At 36.1% G+C, this 20,292-nt stretch overlaps 1 protein-coding gene across 2 annotated transcripts; it reads right to left on the bottom strand.

Moving 5' to 3' along the window:
* Window positions 1–635: 635 nt before the first annotated feature.
* On the bottom strand, window positions 636–17,008 carry LOC107822373 (D-galacturonate reductase-like). Of its 2 annotated transcripts, XM_075233421.1 has the most exons (5): window positions 16,659–16,793; window positions 12,124–12,261; window positions 11,917–12,048; window positions 11,109–11,838; window positions 10,020–11,022 (listed from the first exon to the last, which is right to left on the bottom strand). In XM_075233421.1, coding segments are annotated over exons 1-4 (561 nt in total). In that variant the 5' UTR covers window positions 16,660–16,793; the 3' UTR covers window positions 10,020–11,022; window positions 11,109–11,548. The 2 variants fall into 2 exon arrangements, with proteins under 2 accessions (XP_016504393.2, XP_075089522.1); XM_016648907.2 differs by lacking the exons at window positions 10,020–11,022; window positions 11,109–11,838; window positions 11,917–12,048; window positions 12,124–12,261 and adding exons at window positions 636–1,000; window positions 2,548–2,727 and having other exon boundaries at window positions 16,659–17,008.
* Window positions 17,009–20,292: the final 3,284 nt, after the last annotated feature.

Genomic DNA, 20,292 nt, shown 5'->3' with positions numbered 1-20,292 from the left:
ACTATATAAAGGGGACCCCAATCATTTGTAATGATCATCAATAATTAGCAAAGAATATACTCTCTTACTTTATTGTTCATATTTCATCAGAATTGTCTCTTAGCTTCATTGTCTTTATTTTACTATTCTTGTTAACCAACGTCGAGGCCATCACAACTCGAGGTCGAGACTTACTTAAACACTGGTGTGATTCAACTTACTTCTTTTATTTATATGTTAAATTTTTTGGTTATTAGTTAGTATTGAACTAAATCACATATCTTTAAACCCACAAATAAGTTTAATTGTTATTTATGTTTTTGAGGTAAACAAAGATGTGACGTTTATATTTGCTACTATTTGGTTTATAAATATCTTTTTTAATGAGATACTTTATTCATGCATCATAGTAATTTGAAAACTTGCCCCACGAGGCATGATTTGATTACGTGTAGAAACTCTTTAGGTGTCCATCGTGGATCGTGAATATGGGTCGTGACGCATTCTTTCATTTAATTTTTAATGTATTAATTTACTTCTTTCCCACTTGTGGTGGATATCCTCCAATTACGAAGAATCTAAAAAAGCATTCCAAAAGATGTAATATAGACAATGTACTTGGACTCAAGGGTCTCAGGATGAGTAGAACTTGATCATTGAAAATTCATGAGCAGCGACTGATCACTTAATTTTTATAATAAAGAAATTTAAACCAATATTTTCATTGTCTCAACTCTCAAGAAATTAATAAATGAGTTTATTGTAACTTTATGAATCTTGAAATGTAATTAATTCGCCAAGACAACAATTAGATCTCTGCGTCTAATTGCAGGAAAATATCATGAGGTCCATAAAGAGAGGCCATGCTAAAACCTCTACGCTGTGGAAGCTCACTTATTTTCTTCAACTCTTCTCGAGAAAGTGACCAATCAAATATTTGAAGGTTCTCTTTCATTCTCTCCTTGTTGAAACTCTTTGTAACAAGACTCACCCCTTGCTCATAAACCCACCTCAATGCTACCTGCACAAATTCAGTTAATTTTTATATTATTAGATCATTTAAAAAATAAATACTGGTAGTTATCTATATTACGTGAAAATAAGATTATATTGTACCACTAGTGTAAAAATATTTTACACAACCAGTATGGTCAGAGGTGTATTCAGTGTAGAAGCTATGGGTTTAGCTAAACCCATTACTTTCGCTCATACCTTATATTTTTGCCCAAAAATAATTATTAAATCTGTACCAACAATAAATTTTGAACACATTAAATTTGTTGGAACGTGGTAAAATTGCGAGTTTGAAGATATAAAGCTCAAATCCTAATATGAGTATGATGTTGCGAGTTTGAAGATATAAAGCTCAAATCCTAATATGAGTATGATGTGGTTATACCTAGGAAAAAAACTCGATCTCGCCAGCAGCTGAACTAAGGCCATTTAGAATTAGGAATATGCATAATCAGTCCAAACATTTCTTGGTTGGATCATGAAAATCGGGAAATAGTTGAACATTAAGGGTATGTTTGATATAACGGATTTCTTGAAAAACAAGTAGTAGTAATCTTATTCATTTTTCGGTGTTTGGTACGCTAATTAAGGAAAATGACTTCTCAAGAGTATTCATAAATAATTTAGATATAATAAACATGAAGTCATAAACTTTCAAACCAACAACCTTCCGGACTCAGAAATTTCATAAACTTTCGAATCGCTAAACTTTCAAAACCACGGAATTTCGAACCCGTAACCTTTATAATTTCTAAACACGTAAACTTCCAAACACATAAACCTCCGAACTCATAATTTTGGAACTTGTAAAATTTTGAGCCTTTAACGATAAATAAAAAAAATTAAAACTGAAAAATATATTTAAAAAATATTTTTTTTCGGAGGGGGGAGGCAGTAAAACGAAAAAAAAAACAAAAATTTATATTACAAAAAAAAAGTAAAAAAAAGTAAAAAAAATTGTGCGGGTGGGGGAGGAGGGTTGGGGTGGGTGGTGAAGAAAAACGAAAAAACAGAAATTTGAAATTGCAAAAAAAAAAAAAAAATTAAGGTAAAAAAATTAATTTTTTTTGCCGGGGAGGGGGAGTAGTAGTAGGGTGGGTGGTAAAGGAAAAACTGAAATTTCATTAACAAAAAAAAAAAAATTAGAGAGGGGGTGGGGTGGGTTGGTGAGGGTGGGGAAGGTTGAGAAGAGTTTTGGAAAATATTTTCCCTTCACTTGATAAGGAAAACATTTTTTTCTAATTGGAGGAAAATGAGTTCATAAGGAAATATTTTCCAAAACATTTAAACCAACCAAACATGTGAAAATTGAAAAACATTTTCCGAAAAATATTTTCCTTCGTACCAAACGCACCCTAAAATCTCTTTTATAGTACAAGTTCTACGCGTAATGAACATGATTTAATGCCATTTTTTATTTATGAAAACTTGTTTTATGACCGAAAAAAATTAAGGCATAGAATTGGAGACAAAAGGAAGAGTATCGAGAGAGTGTTCGATAAGAAACCTAGACAAGAAAATGAAAACATAAGAAAACAAGAGAAATTAAGAAACCTGAGCAGTGGTTTTTCCTTTGGATTTGGCAATTTCAGTTAAAACATCACATTCCACAACTCTGTTATCACCCCATACTGTATTATTTGAACCCAAGGGAGAATAAGCAGTGATTTGTATTCCCTTTGCCTTGCAAAATTCCCTCAGTTGCTTTTGTTGCCACGTTGGGTTCATCTCCACCTTTCCAAAATACAAGAAAACAAAGGCATCTATATAATAAACATTGCTAATTTACTTCTAATTAAAATAAATTGCCAAAAAAACAGATTTAGTGACGTTTCCAAAGCAGCAATAATAACAATAATATACCTAGTGTGATGTCATAAGTAGGGTCTAGAAAGAGTGGGGTGTACAGAGACTTTACCCCTATTTTATGTGAGGTATGTATTGGGAAAAATTGTCTTTAAGTATAAAGGTGACGTGTCGAAACACGTAAACTGGTCAAATGATCAAAGAATTACAACTAGCCAAGAGGCACGAGTTGAAACAGATACGAGCAAATGGCAGAGGAAGAGGCACGGGCAGGTATACAAATAACCCAGCGCTCGTACCTATCTAAGTCATTTATGTCCGAGAATCAAAAAGAATGAATCTGACAATAGAAAAGAGTGCAGATACGACATTTAATAGGCATTAAATGTGGAAAATGTTAGAGAATTTGTATTGAATGTAATGATTATGTAACGTAGCATTCAATGTCTTTAATTACTCATAATAGCCTCATTATGATATGGGCAAATCGTATATCTCCAAGATATCTATAAAAGGGAGATATCTGATCAATTGTAAGGACACGAAAGACTATTGATATAAACTTTGGTTTACTTGTTTTTCTCTTGATTACTCTCTTGCTACCTAAATTACTTCCTTTTATACACTCTTTTGATTATCAATAACCCGTGTTCTTCTAAATTTTAGCTTTGACTAAAATTTCATTTTTTGGTTAAACAAATTGGTTCCGTTACCGGGAATCTGATAATCTATTTTCTTTTCGCTTAACGTTCCTTGTTGCATCAACTATGTCGAACAACAATGACAACATTCAAGGAAACCAAGAAAACCAAATAAACCAACAACTTCAGAGAGATCCTCAGGATAATAACGCACTGATTATTTCTCCACAAGGCTCTCCTCGGCGATCTCGTGAAGGCACTCCTGAGGGAACTCATACAGATGGACAGGCTCAATTCGAAAATGTTGAAGCTATGTATGAGGCTTTGCAAAAAACTTATTACCGCACAGGTCAATAAAGTTGTTCAGGCCTTGGTTAGTCAGTTACCTGTTGCACCACCCACACCTACTCCAAATAACAACACTCTAGAGAACCCTCATTCCGGGCTTATTAATTCAGGCAGCGGTGGAACCTCCAGTGAATCGCAAGATGGAGAACCAGGTAATTTAGTTAATTCAGATTTACAAAATTTAGTACTAACCTTGCAGAAACAGCTCAAGGAACAAAGTGAGCGCATGGAGTAGATACCCGTAGTGCCGCCCATAATCAAAGGGGTAGATATGGATAGATATTCGCAACAACTTTGGAAGCCAAGTGCTGCTCCACTCCCAATTCCAAAAAAGTTCAAAATGCTTGATATTCCAAAATATGATGGAACAACAGACCCATGAGATCATGTAACTGCATTCACAACGGGTGTAAAAGGCAACGATTTGACTAAGCAGGAGATTGAATCAGTATTAGTCAAAAAATTTGGTGAAATGCTCACCAAAGGAGAGCTAACATGGTATTCTCTTTTGACCTAAAATTCTATAAATTCTTTTGCTGAGCTTGCAGATTCTTTCATCAAAGCACACTCGAGAGCTCAAAAAGTAGAGAAAAGAATGGAGGATATTTTCAAAATCAAGCAAGGGGACTCAGAACTGCTTAGAGAATTCGTGCACAGATTTCATTGTGAAAGAATGACATTGCCACGTGTAACTGACAATTTGGAAGCTATATCTTTCACAAGTAATTTGAATGAAAAAAGCTCGGAAGCTACGAGGAAACTCAAGGAAAGCCTTCGAGAATTCCCGGCTACAACATGGAATGATGTTTATAACAGGTATAGCACGAAGCTGAGGATTGAGGAAGATATTGTTCCACGATTTCAAAAAGAAGAAAAGGTAAGTACGAGACGCGCGAAGACCGAAAAAAGATTCGATAAAAACAGGTACGAGCCTTACATGGGACCTGCGGGAAAGGACTCGCGGTCAAAGCAGGATAATCAAAGGTACGATCACAGATCAAGAAACAGAGAATCAGGTTCTTCATCAATATTTAGGAACGAGTGAAACAACTATGAGTCACGAGATGATGATAGAAATTTAAAAGCAAGATTCGGTGGGTACAACTTTAACGTCAGCACCTCCAAGCTCGTAGCTATTTTGAGAAGCATGGGAGATAAGGTTCGATGGCCAAAGGAAATGAGATCGAATCTAAACAGGCGCAACCCTGACCATTGGTGCGAGTTTCATAATGACCACGGACATAAAACAACAGATTGCAGATTTTTACAAAGTGAAGTTGATCATTTATTAAAACAAGGATTTCTTACTGAGTTGTTCAGTTAGAAAGACAAGCAAGCTTACATGAAGAACAGGCAGGAGCCTCCAAAACCACCTTCTCCCAAAAGAACTGTCAATGTTATAAGTGGGGGTGAAAACGTCAATGGTATATCATATATTGTAGCTAACAAAATTTCCAAAGTAACAATTACCCAAGGGAAACGGGTGCGGCATATTTTAGAGGAAGACAACATTACATTCAATGACGTAGATGCAGATGGCGTATTAACCCCTCATAATGATGCATTGGTAATATCTTTAATTATACATGATACTAATGTGAAACGAGTTTTGATTGATCCAGGTAGTTCCCTGAACATTATTTTACTAAGAGTATTACGTGAGATGCAAGCTGAAGATAAATTGATACCAAAGGCGCATACTCTATCTGGATTTGATAATTCTAGTGTCCTCACGGAAGGAGAGGTAACACTCACCACATTCACTGAAGGAGTCGTTAAAGATACAAAGTTCCAGGTGGTAGATATGGAGATGGCTTACAACATGATTCTTGGGAGACCATGAATCCATGAAATGGATGCTGTTCCTTCAACCTTGCATCAAGTTATTAAATTTCCATCGTCATGGGGAATCTGTCAAATTCGTGGAGATCAACATACAACCAGGGCTATCAACTCTATTGCAGATACAAGCACGAGAAATGAAGGTAAATAGCAATCACAGAAGGCAGTTGAGTTCACCACAACACAAACCTCAACTGAACAAGGGCAAACAGATGTAGATTCAAGGCCTGATACCATTCAAGAACCAGAAGAGAATGAAAATATCAAAACAACAATAGAGGAATTAGAGTCTGTCGTGTTATTTGCTCAGTGGCCTGATAAAAAAGTTTATGTTGGAGCCAATCTTAGCCAAGGTAAGAGAGGTAAATTAATTGAACTTTTGAAAACTAACGTGGACTGCTTTGCTTGGTCCCATTCTGACATGACAGGAATACCACCGTAGGTGATGACTCATAAACTAAATGAAGATCCATCATACCCTCATGTCAAGCAAAAGAAAAGAAAGCAAGGGACTTTCAAGAATCAGGTAATTCAAGAAGAAGTCCAAAAATTACTAAAAATTGGTTCCATTCGTGAGGTAAAATATCCTAACTGGTTAGCCAACACTGTTGTAGTTCCAAAGAAGAACGGTATGTGGCGGATTTGTATAGATTACACAGATCTTAATAAAGCATGCCCTAAAGATTCTTTTCCACTACCACACATAGATCAATTGATTGATGCAACTGCAGGTCACGAACTATTAAGTTTTTTAGATGCATATTTAGGTTATAATCAGATTAAAATGGATCCGGGAGATGAAGAAAAAACTTCATTCATAACAGACAGGGGGACTTACTGTTATAAAGTAATGCCTTTTGGTCTACAGAATGCAGGTGCAACGTAACAGAGGTTAGTTACCAAAATGTTTCAAGAGCATTTAGGAAAGACTATGGAGGTATATATAGATGATATGCTTGTTATAACTCAGTATTCAAAAGATCACATATCAAACTTATCTGACACATTTTCAATTTTGCGCAAATTTAATATGAAGTTAAATCCCAAAAAATGTGTGTTTGGCGTTGCATCAGGCAAGTTTTTGGGTTTTCTTGTTTCTAACCGTGGTATTGAAGTGAATCCTGCACAGATCAAGGCCATTGAAGAAATCCCTGATATACTTTCAAACAAGAAAGAAGTTCAAAGATTAACAGGGAGAATTGCAGCCTTGGAAAGATTCATTTCTAAATCATCAGAGAAGTGTTTTAAATTCTTCTCAACCTTTAAGAAGCAGGATCATTTCGAATGGAATGAGGAATGTCAACAGGCACTCAGGAATTTGAAAACGTACTTATCAAATCCACCTTTGTTGGCAAAACCAAAGGCTAGGGAAAGACTACTCATTTACCTTGCTGTTTCGGAAGTTGCGGTAAGCGTTGTTTTGGTCCGAGAATAACAAGGTAAACAATCCTCTATCTACTATGTTAGATAAATCTTTGTTAGATGCGCAGACGCGGTATCCTCAGTTAGAAAAACTTGCACTTGCATTAATCATGGCATTTAGAAAGTTAAAACCTTACTTTCAATGTCATCATATCGCCGTAGTAACTGCCTACCCTTTACGTAATATATTACATAAGCATGAGCTATCAGGTAGGTTAGCTAAGTGGGAAATAGGGTTAAGTAAATACGAAATCACATACCAACCCAGAACTGCTATAAAATCACAAGTGTTAGCTGATTTCGTGGCTGATTTTAGCCAAGGGATGCAATTAAAAGTAGAAAACAAATACAGATATTTAATGGAGCTAACCCGGGAACTTGGACTTTATTCATTGATGGCTCATCTAATGTAAAAGGTGCAGGTTTAGGGATTTTCTTGGTACCACCTACGGGTGAGACCATTCGACAAGCTATTAAATGTCACTCCATAACTAACAATGAAGTGGAGTATGAGGCTATGATTGCAGGTCTAGAATTGGCACGAGAACTTGGCATAAATCAGATTATAATTAAGAGCGATTCGCAACTCGTGGTTAATCAAATGTTGGGTACTTATACAGCTAGGGAAGCAAGGATGCAACAATACTTAGAAAAAGTACGGGAATTGATAAAGCAATTTCAAACCTGGAAAGTTATACAAATACCAAGGGATGAAAATGTTAAAGCGGATGCCCTAGCTAATCTCGCATCTGTAGCTAATGTGGCAAGCGATGAAAACTCCTCAGTTATACATTTGTTTCATTCAGTTCTCGATCTTGATAAGAATGAGGTAAATTTTAATAATTTAACTTGGGATTGGAGGAACGAGATTGTTGCTTTTTTTGCAGTATGGTACCGTCCCTTGATAAGAATAAAGCTCATGTGCTTCGAAAGAAGGCTGCTCGGTACTGCTTAAAGCAAGGCAATTTATATCGTAAAATGTTCGGTGGTCCCTTAGCAAGATGCCTCGGACCTTCGCAAACAGAGTATTTAATGAAAGAAATACACGAGAGACATTGCGGGAATCACGTAGGAGGAAGGTCATTGGTAAGAACCTTAATTAGGGTAGGTTATTACTGGCCTAAAATGGAAGAAGAAGCAGAATGTTTCTTGGCCAAATGTGATAAATGTCAAAGGTATGGTAACAATATGCATAGACCTGCGGAGTTATTACACCCGGTCATTGCGCCATGGCCATTTATAAAATGGGGAATGGATATTGTGGGTCCATTAAAACAAGCAAAAGGACAGGTAAAGTTTCTGCTCGTACTCACTGATTATTTTACTAAATGGGTGGAGGCAGGAGCATTTAAACAGGTGCGAGAAAAGGAAGTCAAAGATTTTATTTGGCGGAATATCATATGCCGATTCGGTGTACCAAAGGAGATCGTGTGTGATAATGGCCCTCAATTTATTGGAGCTCAAATCACAGAATTCTTTCAAAGTTGGCAAATTAAAATGATTACGTCAACACCTTATCATCCGGAGGGTAATAAGCAAGAAGAATCAACGAACAAGGTTATTATCAATAATTTAAAGAAATGATTAGAGGAATCAAAAGGTAACTGGCCTAAAGTGTTACCTGGAGTTTTATGGGCATATTGCACAACTGCAAAAACAAGTACAGGAGAAACACCATTTGCATTGGTTTATGAAGCTGAGGCTTTAATCCCAGTTGAGATAGGGAAACCAAGTATGCGGTTCACACAGGTGACACAAGAATCTAATGACGAGGAGATGCGGGTCAATCTAGATTTACTCGAGGGGAGGAGAGAAACTGCATTAATAAGAATGGCAGCACAAAAGCAAGTCATAGAACGATATTACAACCGAAAAGCACGCCTCAAATTCTTCAAAGTGGGGGACTTCGTGCTTAAAGTGGTTTTTCAATCTACAAAGACAGCTAACGCGGGTAAATTAAGTCCAACATGGGAAGGACCCTATAGAGTTCGTGATATTGCAGGAAAGGGAGCATATGAGTTGGAGACAATGGATGGCAAGATACTACCTTCATATTGGAATGTTGTTCATTGTGAAGAGATACTATTTCTAAGGAATACCCACGGTCAGGTATCACCATTTTAAATTTAATTTTTGAATTGTTAAAATTTTACTAATGATTTTAGATGATAGGCAAAAAGCTAACTCGTACTAAATGATAAGTCACGACCTGTAAGGCACACGGAATAACCTAAAATTCCTGGCCTAGTGTTACAATTATTCTTATAGAAATTCATAAGGGTTAACCGGTCTTCATCTAAAATCGCACCTCCGAGTCCCATATGTTTTTCCTTTTTAGGAAAAGGATCAAATGAGAGAAACTATCAAGTGCTCGAGGCTTCATACTTCAATACTCAAACACTTGGGGGACTACATAATATACACAGATATGTGTATAAAGAAGGCAAAGAAGATTAAGAAAAAAATCAAGCCTAAAAGAGTCAAGTGCAGAGTAAAAGTCACGAGATGGAGCCACGAGCTAAGGCCAAAGAAAAACCTCACTATAGTTAGGGTAAAGGCTATGTACTAAAACGGGTTATAAGGAAAAACCCCGTGTCTATTATTCTTCTTTTGAAAAAATCTGTTACAAGAAAAATAGTTATGAGAAAGTTATAGATGTAATTCAAATACATGTAAAGTATTATTCAAAACTTGTCAAAGTTATTTCAAAGAAACATGTGTGTTCCTATTTCTTTTATCGTATGACAATACCATTATGAAGTTGAGACGTCTTCTTCATTAAGTATCGCAATATAAAAGGGCCCTCTTTTATAAAACTCATGTTTAAATTAATTAGTCATGAGGTTAACAGAAGCATTTTAGAAAAACAAAAATGTAAATTATTCTGTAAGTCCTTAAAAATAAAGGCAAGAATAAAGCAAACAGAAGTTTAAGATAATAACATGAAAAACTTCTTAATATGTAAATAATCTAAGACTATGTTCGAACTTAGTCATAAAGCTATGAAATTGTTTATACAGATTGCCCCATAAAAGACTTGGGGACTTGCATTTCCAAAATCAACCCTCAAATGAAGCTAATGGTATGATTACAATTTTCCAAAATAAAAACAAAAACAAAATCATTCAAATGATTAAAACTGGTCACTGAAAAGTTTGTGGAACTGAAGCAGGAACATCAATAGCAGCGGGCTCAATTTGGGCAGGTGCATCAACAGATGCGGTTTCAACTTGGCTTGTAGCAATAGGCTCGATTGGGCTTGAAAGAGTTGGGATACCTGTATCAGCTTCAACATTCACGGGAGCTTCAACCATGGGAGAAGGGAAGTCCTGAGTTTGCCGAGTTTTTCAATGGTTTCATTTATCTTAGCTAACTCTGACTCCAGGTTGAAGTTTTCTCGGCCAACTTCAATTAGGGTATCTCGATGTGAATTCAAAAATGCCCAACTTACCTCAACAGCAGATTTTTCTTCAAGGGTCTCATAATCCTTTTCCCAATCAGCAATCTCATTCTTTAGCTCTTCATTTTCAGCTAAGGCGGAGTTGTAAGAAGCTTGAAGATAGGCATGTTAGCTCTCTAAAGCACGAACCTTATCAGCCGAGACTCGAAGGTCTTCTTGTGCTTGAGTTAAGCTTTGCACGAGCTCCCCAGCATAAACTTCTTTTTGACTCAAAAGAGCCTTCAACTCTCTGTTCTCTTCGCTGGCCTTAAATAGTTGCTCTGAGAAGGAAGATTCGAGATGTTCTTTGTCTTTTTCTACTTGGCTTGAGGAAGCTTTTGCAACCGCTAACTCTGAAGTTAAAGCCCGCACCTGCTGCTCTAAGGTACTCTTGCTTTCTTGTAAATCTTCCATATCAATTTGTGCACTCTCAAATTGTTCGTTCCAATTGATCGCCTCCAATTGAGAATCACGTGCTACCTTCTCCAAGAGAGGGATTCTGTTTATCATTTCTGTGCCGATAAGATTGGCCTAAAAAAAAGGAAGGGAAATAAGAATATAAGAATCCCAAAGATAAAAAAAAATTACAAAGTAAAGAAGGGAGAAAAGGAAAATACCTTCAAAGTGGCATGCTCGATATCATTCATTAGAGTCAGGGAACTATGGCTCTCCAACTTTGCTTTTTCTATTGGACCGATTAAAGGTTACAGCCATACATCTGCCTGACCTGACTTCCTCAAAAGGCTGCTATCAGTAGGAACTTCAATGGTTACCCTCCTCATAGCGGCACTTCTACTTGAAGAGCCCACTTCCGTATGGTGAACGACAGGAGGGGGAATTGTCGAAGGAGGAGTGGTAGAGGAAGATAAAACAATAGAAGAAGGAACAGAAACAGCTGGGGCTGGTAAGGAAGGAATCACGGGCATGGGAGTTGAAAAAGAAGATAAGGGTATTTCATCTAAAACAGGCCTTAAACTTCCACTACCAAAATCACTGAAGAAAAGTTGATCAACAGACTCATGAGTATCATGGGGAGTGACGTCATCTTCAGGAATTATTACTGGGTTTCAACAGGTTCGATAAGAGGAACAGAAAGACGAGGGGAAACTTCAGCTTCGTCATCAGAGACGATGTGTCTCCTAGCTCGTGGCCTCGTCACCAGGGAACCCCCATCTTCCTCTTCTTTAGAGTCTTCTTCTTCAATAGTTTTCCTTTTTGCAGAAGAAGAACTCAAGACTATTTCTCGGGCTCTTTCTAAAGATATATGGGTTCCCGAAGGAGTACGGGTTCCCGAAGAGACACGAGAGTCCGCAACTGCTTCAGCAGTAACTCCTCGAATAGCAAATCCTGGTAAAAAGAAGGATGGAAGTTAGAACAATAAAGAAAAATATATACATGCGTGAAAGATGAAATAAAAACTCTTACCATGAGTCTTTACTTTCCAACCGTAACGGTTAGAAAGTGTTTTCCAAGACCTACCATCTATTGGTGCGGTCTTCAGCAATTTATCTACCCAACCACAGAAATTGGAAATATCCTCCACCACTCCCATGGTTGCTAAAAAAAAGAGAGCAAAATTAGAGAAGTTGATAAACTTGAAGGAAAAAGGAACGAGATGGATAAAAGACTTACGTGCAAAATTCCACTTCTGAGGGAAGGGAACATTATTCTCACCCACTAAACCAACAGTGGGGGCAGCAACAACTCGGGCGTACCAGCCACAGTCCTTGTCATCTTCAGGGCTCACTAAAACTCTCTGACTCATGGCCACTAGGGTAAAAACACCATTATGGAAAAATCTAGGGGAGTAAAGATGAATCAGGTGAGAGAAAGTAAAGGAAACGTCAGTCATATTGGTTAAATGCCTCAAACAGGCAACAGCCCTCCATATGATTGGGCCAATTTGACCCAAACAGACATTAAAAAAAGGGCAAAATTCAAGAATGACTGGGTCAATAGCCGGTTTGAACCCTAATGTGAAAGGGTATGTATAAACAAAAGAGAACCCAGTCAAGTAAGAAGTAATTCTCTGATTTGGATTAGGGATAATAATGGGAAAATCATTACTCCAATGACAATCTTTACGAACTACAGGAGTCAAAACTTCTGTAATTTGAGTGGGGTAAGCGTCAGCACAATCTAAAGCGGAAACATGGTTTCTAAGAGATTCCCTATCATGGTAAAAAGATAGGTCTGTAGGGACTATCTCCTCTACTAAAGGCTCACGTAATGGTTCAGAAGGGTCTTTATCCCTAGAAGAAGATTTGTGAGAAAGGTAACCTCTGGTTCTAGAAGAAGGACCAGAACTAGGAGAAGGTATAGACGAACCACCACCGTGAGTAAACCCTAAGCTACGAAGCCTACCTCCCCTTCTATGTCTAATGCAAACATTAGGGAAGGTATCAACAATGGGAACTCTCCTAGGGTTAGGGTTTGGTGAAGACATGGCGAAGAAGAATAATGTGAGGAAGAAGTGAACTGAGATTTGAGGAATTAAGTGTTCAATAAGCTTTATGTGGTAAAAGACAAGAAAAGAAGTTAAATTTATATTAATACGCCACCGCCAAGGTAAAAGTGCAGTGATGGAAGGACCATAATAATGATAACTGGCACTTCATGAATAGTGGAGCCGTAAAAAGCCTTGAAAAGGGCTGCAAAACTGCAGAACCAATGGAAAAATGACACATGTACGGAGCATTAAATGGAAGCGACAATTGAAGCGTCAATTTTGTCATAGCATTAATGGTGACAAAAATTCTCTTTTAATGAAATCCACTTCCCAAATATTCAACTAATGAATAAATGGAAAGTGGGGGGACTATCTGTATTGGAAAAAATTGTATTTAAGTAAAAAGGTGACGTATTTCGACACGTAGACTGGTCAAATGATCAAAGAATTACAACTAGCCAAGAGGCAAGAGTTGGAACAGATACGAGCAAATGGCAGAGGAAGAGACACGGGCAGGAATACAAATAACCCAGCACCCGTACCTATCTAAGTCATTTATATCCGAGAATCAAAAGGAATGAATCTGACAATAGAAAAGAGTGCAGATACGACATTTAATAGGCATTAAATGTGGAATACGTTAGAGAATTTGTATTGAATATAATGATTATGTAACGTAGCATTCAATGTCTTTAATTACTCATAATAGCTTCATTATGATTTGGGCAAAACGTATATCTCCAAGATATCTATAAAAGGGAGATATCTGATCAATTGTAAGGACACGAAAGACTATTGATATAAACTTTGGTTTACTTGTTTTTCTCTTGATTACTCTCTTGCTACCTAAATTACTTCCTTTTATACACTCTTTTGATTATCAATCACCCGTATTCTTCTAAATTCTAGCTTTGACTAAAATTTTATTTTTTGATTAAACAAGATAGAAGTATTATTTCTGATAGTCCCTCGGCTCCAAAAAAGAATTTTCAAAATCAGGTTTGAAAAGTAATAGAGTAAAATCTGACATTTTCAAAAGCAAAGAATTAAAAAACGAACCGAGCATAGACGGATTCAAGAGTTTTTTGTCAATGGATATGAAGTAGCATTCCACCAAGTTTTCCTTTGTGGCATTAATGGTTGCATACTTAAAATAAATACACAAATATTTAAAATATTTACTTGTGTAAATATTTCGAGTTGAATACAATGAGTACGTCCAAATATAAAATGTGCACCTGTTGTTGGGTTTTGTTATTAATAATAGGCGAAATGACTTCCTGGCCACTTAAACTTGTATCGGTTTGTAAAGCCGATATATGAACTTATATTTTTTCCATTTGAACACTTCAACTTGACGGAATGAATACTAATAAACACTTTCTGTTGAACATGTTCACCAATCGCTCTGACATGAATGTCATGTCACATGTTTGGTTTTTATTATATGACATGTGGATTTGTGGGTCCTATATTATTAGAAAAAAATTAATCTTTAAAATTTTTAATTTCTTTTTCGTTCTCTTTTTTCTCCACCATACAGAGCCTATCCAACAACTCTAAACCTTAGCCATTTTCAACCACCATCATCTTCTTCCTCCTATAAGAAAGCTTCGTCCAAACTCCAAACCTCACCAATATATAATGGGACAGGGATAGTCCCTCCCGAGAACTACTCGACTTTGATTCCAAACCCTGCCCTCCTCATATTGACGGCTTCTTTGCTAAGCCCCACCTGCAAACCCTAGATTTCCCCAAAACAGCTCCAGTCCGATCTGAAAGAGCTCAGTGACGGCCAAGAAGAATCAGATGATAATGATGCTAATGAATCAAATATCCGGTCTTACATTTCTTTTTCTAGTAAATCATCGCATAACAATTTGGACTATTTTTAGATTTGTGCTTGCCATCCTTGTGCATGAGCCATTTAGTGAATAGGGAAGAGAAAGAGAAAAACAAACGGGGAAGGAGGGGGAGTAGGATAGAAAATAAACGTTTACAGGACGGGGGAGTTGCTTGGGAAGATGAGAGAGGTGGGAGGAGAGGGGAAAAGACAAGGGGAGAGAGTTAGATCTTTTTTTTTCCCTTTCTTATTTATATTTTATTCTATTTCTAATATTGTTTTAATAAAAATAAAATTATTCACGCGCTTTGACAGTGTGATTTGCATACAATTTAGCCATGTCAGCTGTGTCACTTTCACGTAGGCTTGGTCAATGGTCAAATGTGTTTATTAGTATTCATTTCGTCAAATTGAAGTGTTCAAATGAAAAAAATATAAGTTCATGTATCGGCTTTACAAACCGATACAAGTTTAAGTGGCCAGGAAGCCATTACGCTTTAATAATAAAAGAGGTGTGAATGGAAAATGGTGGGAAAAGAAATGGAGGAAAGTGAAATTTTGAATTAGTCCACTTTATTAATGCACTTTGTCCCTCATTGGTAGAAGGAAAGAAAATATTTGTGTATATATAGAGAAGCTCATCTTTTAGCTCTTAAAGAGTTAAGAAGAAGGCAAGCCTCGCGCCGTCGTCATTGCTCGGCTTCGGTCAAAGATTTATTGATTAATCTTTTTTGACAATTCTTTTCAATAATTTAATTAATTAATTAACGAAAATTCAATCCGGAATAACCCATGACCCGCAACCCGGTCCGTTTTCTTTCCTGGATTATTTTAAAATCCGTTTGTTTTTCCAGTAATATTTCCCCACCTGTTCCAACAGCTATAGCGATTCTAAAAGGCTTGTAAACCTTTTTAGAAACAGTGTCAAATGGGCTATAAATATTCCTTCAATCCCAGAATTTTTACTTACTAAATTTTCTGATTATCTTCTTCTTCTTCTTCTGCACAATATTTTCCAGTGTGTTTTACGACCATTGAGTGGTTCGCCGATCACTGGGGTTTTGGGTACCAATACATTGGTGAGTTAAATCGTTCTATCCTGGGAGGATATATTCCATAACCTCGAGTACTTGAGGAGAATAATTTATTTAACGACACACAATATTTTGACGTTCTAGTTCTATTAACTTTCTGTTTTTCAAAAAATTTATTGTTTTATTGATTTTACAGCAATACAGATTGCTTAACACCTGCCCCTTGGAGTTGGTTGGTTCAGTCAATTTACTCCATTTGATCCTTTTTATCCGTCATTTTAGTTAAAAAAACATTTGATTTTAACACATTAAAAAATCAAAAAGACATTAATTATTCTTCTACATTTCCTTATTTGACTACTCCAACAAGGTATTTAGAAGAGATAAGGTAATTTGGTCAAACATTTCTTACAAAATTACAACTATTATTAGGTGATTTGTTTCTCCGTCAATATAGAAAGAGAAAAAAATGATTTTACCACATTAAAAAATCAAAAAGACATTAATTATTTTTCAATATTTCCTACTCTGACTACTCCAAGAAGGTATTTCGAAGAGATAAGGTAATTTTAGTCAAATATTTCTTTATAAAATTACAACTATTATTAGGTGATTTTCTTAATGGACATTCCAAAACCTTAAACAACAACCACCACAAGAACAACAATAACATATCCAGTGTAATCTTACAAGTAGATTAATGTGCACGCAGCCTTACCCCTACCTTGTACAGATAGAGAAAATGTTTCCAATAGACAAACGATCAAAACCTTAAAAAATGAAATTTAAAAAATGGGTTATTTTTATTTTGGGGAGCTGAAAAGATTGGAAAAAGACTCACTTGATTGATAGCAGGAGGAATTTTAGCAATGGAAAGGAGTTCCTCAAGCTTTTTGCAAGAGAAATTACTAACACCAATTCCCTTTGTGAGGCCAAGACTCTTGCATTCTTCCATTCCTTCCCACACACCTTTGATATCCAATGGGTGAATGATTTCTTTAGGCACTGGGAGTGTTTGTATTGTTTCACTTATTCTCAGTGGCATGTGAATTAGATACATATCCACATATTCCAATTGCAAATTTCTGCACAAAAAAAGTAAAAAGTTTAGAATTACTTCGACAAGATTTTGGAACAGATTTAAATGTTTGCTTAAAAACTATAAATTCAATACTTGTCAACTCTTGGTACCACGAAGCTCTCTTATAATTGATATAATGGTAGGATGTCGCCAGATATTCTATGGGTTAGCTATCCCGCTTCCTATATAGGATAGTTTAGTTTCACCATTTTAGTGTAAAATTTATCATTAGAGTAGCTAATACCTATAACCAAATATGAAATAAATATCACCCAAAAAAAATTTCGGAATTATTATTCTTATCTCATGTACCAAATGACCTAGTAAAATTTAATTCAATTCATTCTTTTTGTAGAAACTGTTTAATTTTGTTGAATTGGTTTGTAACTCTAATGGTTTGACACCGACGACAGACATTGGTTGTTTTGTCTTTCGTCGCTCTTCCAAGACACTCCAGAAATGCGCCGCATAACAGCTGAACAAATAAATTCTTGAACCAATGCAAATTAAGCATGTCAAAAAAGTCACGTCTTGTTATCGGGTGCGTGTCGGCAGAGGCGGATCCACGATTTTCGGAGGATGGGTTCACCCTTACTTTTTAAAAAAAAATTAAACCAAAAAGGTTAGTAGGGGATTTGATCCTCTAACCTTAGTCTATTGAAAATTAGAGACCAAAACCAATGCACCACTTGATCTCTTTTGACCATGGATTCCATCAAGTATATATATCTATTTTTGTCAAATTATGTACATCGTATCTATACTTTAACCCGAGGACCACGGGTTCACTTGAACCATATTTTACATGGTAGATCCGCCCTGCGTGTCGGATCCTCCAAAAATAATATTGGAAGATCTGACATATGTATGGCAACATTTTAAACAGTCCACACAACATAAACTATACCTGATGTCACTGAGTTTACCGCCATGTATAACTCACAGTTACACTTTTTTGTTAATCATATTTTTTTATTCTGCCCTTCTAAAAAGAATATTGGCTCAAACAATTTTATCTCTGTCTATCCAAACGACAGGACATTAATGTTTCGGCAAAAGTAGACATATGACGTACGAAAAGTTCATTTGTGAATTGTGACATAAGTTTTTTAAGTTTTTGGAAATAAATTAAATTTATGAAAACTACATTAAAAAAATACTACAAGTCAGTAATAGCTAATAATCCAAAATATTTATAAAAAAACGGGGTCAAAGAACAACCTCTTTCTAACTTCCCAAATAGTATATCATCACATAAATTGGTAGTATAAAGGAAGTATCACTTACTGAAGACTGAGTTTACAAGCAGGAACAACTTGATCACGTTGAGCAAAAGTGGACCATAATTTAGTAGTGATGAAAAGCTCATCCCTCGACTTGATGATACCAAGATGAAGAGCCTCAACAATGGCTTCTCCTAGAGGCTTTTCCGATGGATAAATAAATGCCGTGTCGAAGTGGCGGTAGCCGGCTTTAATGGCTTCCAATAGGGTAGATTTCACTGTCTCCGCCGACTCCGCCGGCGGAAATGACGAAGCAGTTCCCATGCCAATTACTGGCATAGCCTTGTCACAATTGTTCAACCTCACTTCTTGCATTTTTGGCCTTCTTGTGTGAATGTCTTGATACTAAACTTAAAATGCTCAACTTTAGTACTTAATTGGTAAGAGTATTTGTTTATAGAAAAAACTTTCATTCTTTTTTGGTAAACTGAAAATTACTAAATGAAAATTTGCAAAATCTTTAATAATTTACCTTGCATAGATCTTGGGATTATTATAGACAAATGATTAATTTTTCACATATAATTAATGAGTGTGGGAAAGACTTAATTATGTGGAAAAAGAATCATTTGTCAATTTGGAATCCAAGTTATTTCATCTTGACATGTCAAGGGAAAAACAGATATGTACTAATGACACTTATCTTCTTGGATATTTGAATATGTTCCCGAATATTTTAATAAAATTATACAAGGTATTTCTTATTTCATTTCCAGTTATAATTTCTATTACTAGTGCACTACCCTTCTACATGTAAAGGAACGAAAATTTACGTTACCGGAATTTACTTTAGTTGTTTTCGCAGTATGAGGCTTGTATATAATTTGAATTTATTAAAGGAATTTTTACACCCTATAGAAAACCTTAGTACCCTATTTATTTTAAATAAATACCATTTTAAAATATTACATCCTATAAATACCTTTATCATTTATAGCAAAAAATCTAAATATAGTTACATCCTACAATTAAGGCACCATATATGCTAAATATTATTTTTCTCTCTCCTTTTTAGTATTTTCTCTCACATAATTACCGCGTATCTGCAAACCCCAATACAATCTCTCTCTGTTTGCATATAACCAGATTCTCTTCTCCCACAAACCCTAGTTTCTTAACTCTTCTCCCACCCAAATTCTTAATTTTCTGCTCCGCGTCACCAACGTGCAGATGGCTTGTCAAGTGAAGATGATGAAAAACTCAAGCAAATACTCCAGGAGCGAATTAAGGGGATTTCCGCTATGTCACCTGAAGATCTTGGTGCTGCTAAAGAAGAGCGGCAACTTGTGGATTCCCTCTGGAGTACCTGCTACAATGAGCCTTCTTCTCTTAGAGAACAAGGCCTAGTTGTTCTCCCCGGAGAGGATGATGCATTACCGCCTGATGTGGCTAGTAAGCATTTTGAACCACCTCTGAGAGCCTGGGCCTCAAATAGGAATGAGGATACGAAGCCGAGTAGCAGCGGCTGTGATTTCTTGCACCAGAACTTCCAAGGCTGGAGTTTTTGTAGATGTGTTAGGGGGCTGACAAGCCGGAATTAATGGCTGGCCACCGGCCGGCGAAGCCATAGGGCTGTTTCTCTCTCTAGATCGCCCAAATCGCCTATTTGTATTCAGTTGTATTCGAATGTATTCTTCAGCTGTATTCACTTGTATTCAGGTTTAATCAGTTGTATTTAACTATTTTATTCAGCAGTAGTTAATTGTATTCAAGTATTTTATACAACTGTATTCAGTTGTAGTTAGTTATATTCATCTATTTTATTCAACAGAAGTTAGTTGTATTTTGTTGCATTCAAGAGTTTATTTAGTTGTATTTTTGTTGTATTCAAGTGTTTTATTCAGATGAATTAAGGTGTATTTTGTTGTATTCAACTGTATTATTCATATGTATTTCTCTTTATTCAGCTATAATCTTTATTATGTATCTTTCAAATACAGATTAATGAGGGATCGTTTTAGTTCATTGAGTTAAATTAGGAGAATATCATGTGATTTTATTTCCTTCCGTTTTTAGCGTTAATACGTTACTGTATTTAATATTAATGTCGCTTGAATACAGCTAAATACATGTCAAACTTAGCTGGAATTCCAGATTTTACGCCTATATTT

The sequence above is a fragment of the Nicotiana tabacum genome, chromosome 16 (assembly GCF_000715075.1).
Source record: "Nicotiana tabacum cultivar K326 chromosome 16, ASM71507v2, whole genome shotgun sequence".
Lineage (NCBI taxonomy): Eukaryota > Viridiplantae > Streptophyta > Magnoliopsida > Solanales > Solanaceae > Nicotiana > Nicotiana tabacum.
The sequence above is the reverse complement of the archived record's forward strand: the minus strand, read 5'-3'. Positions and strand labels throughout refer to the sequence as shown.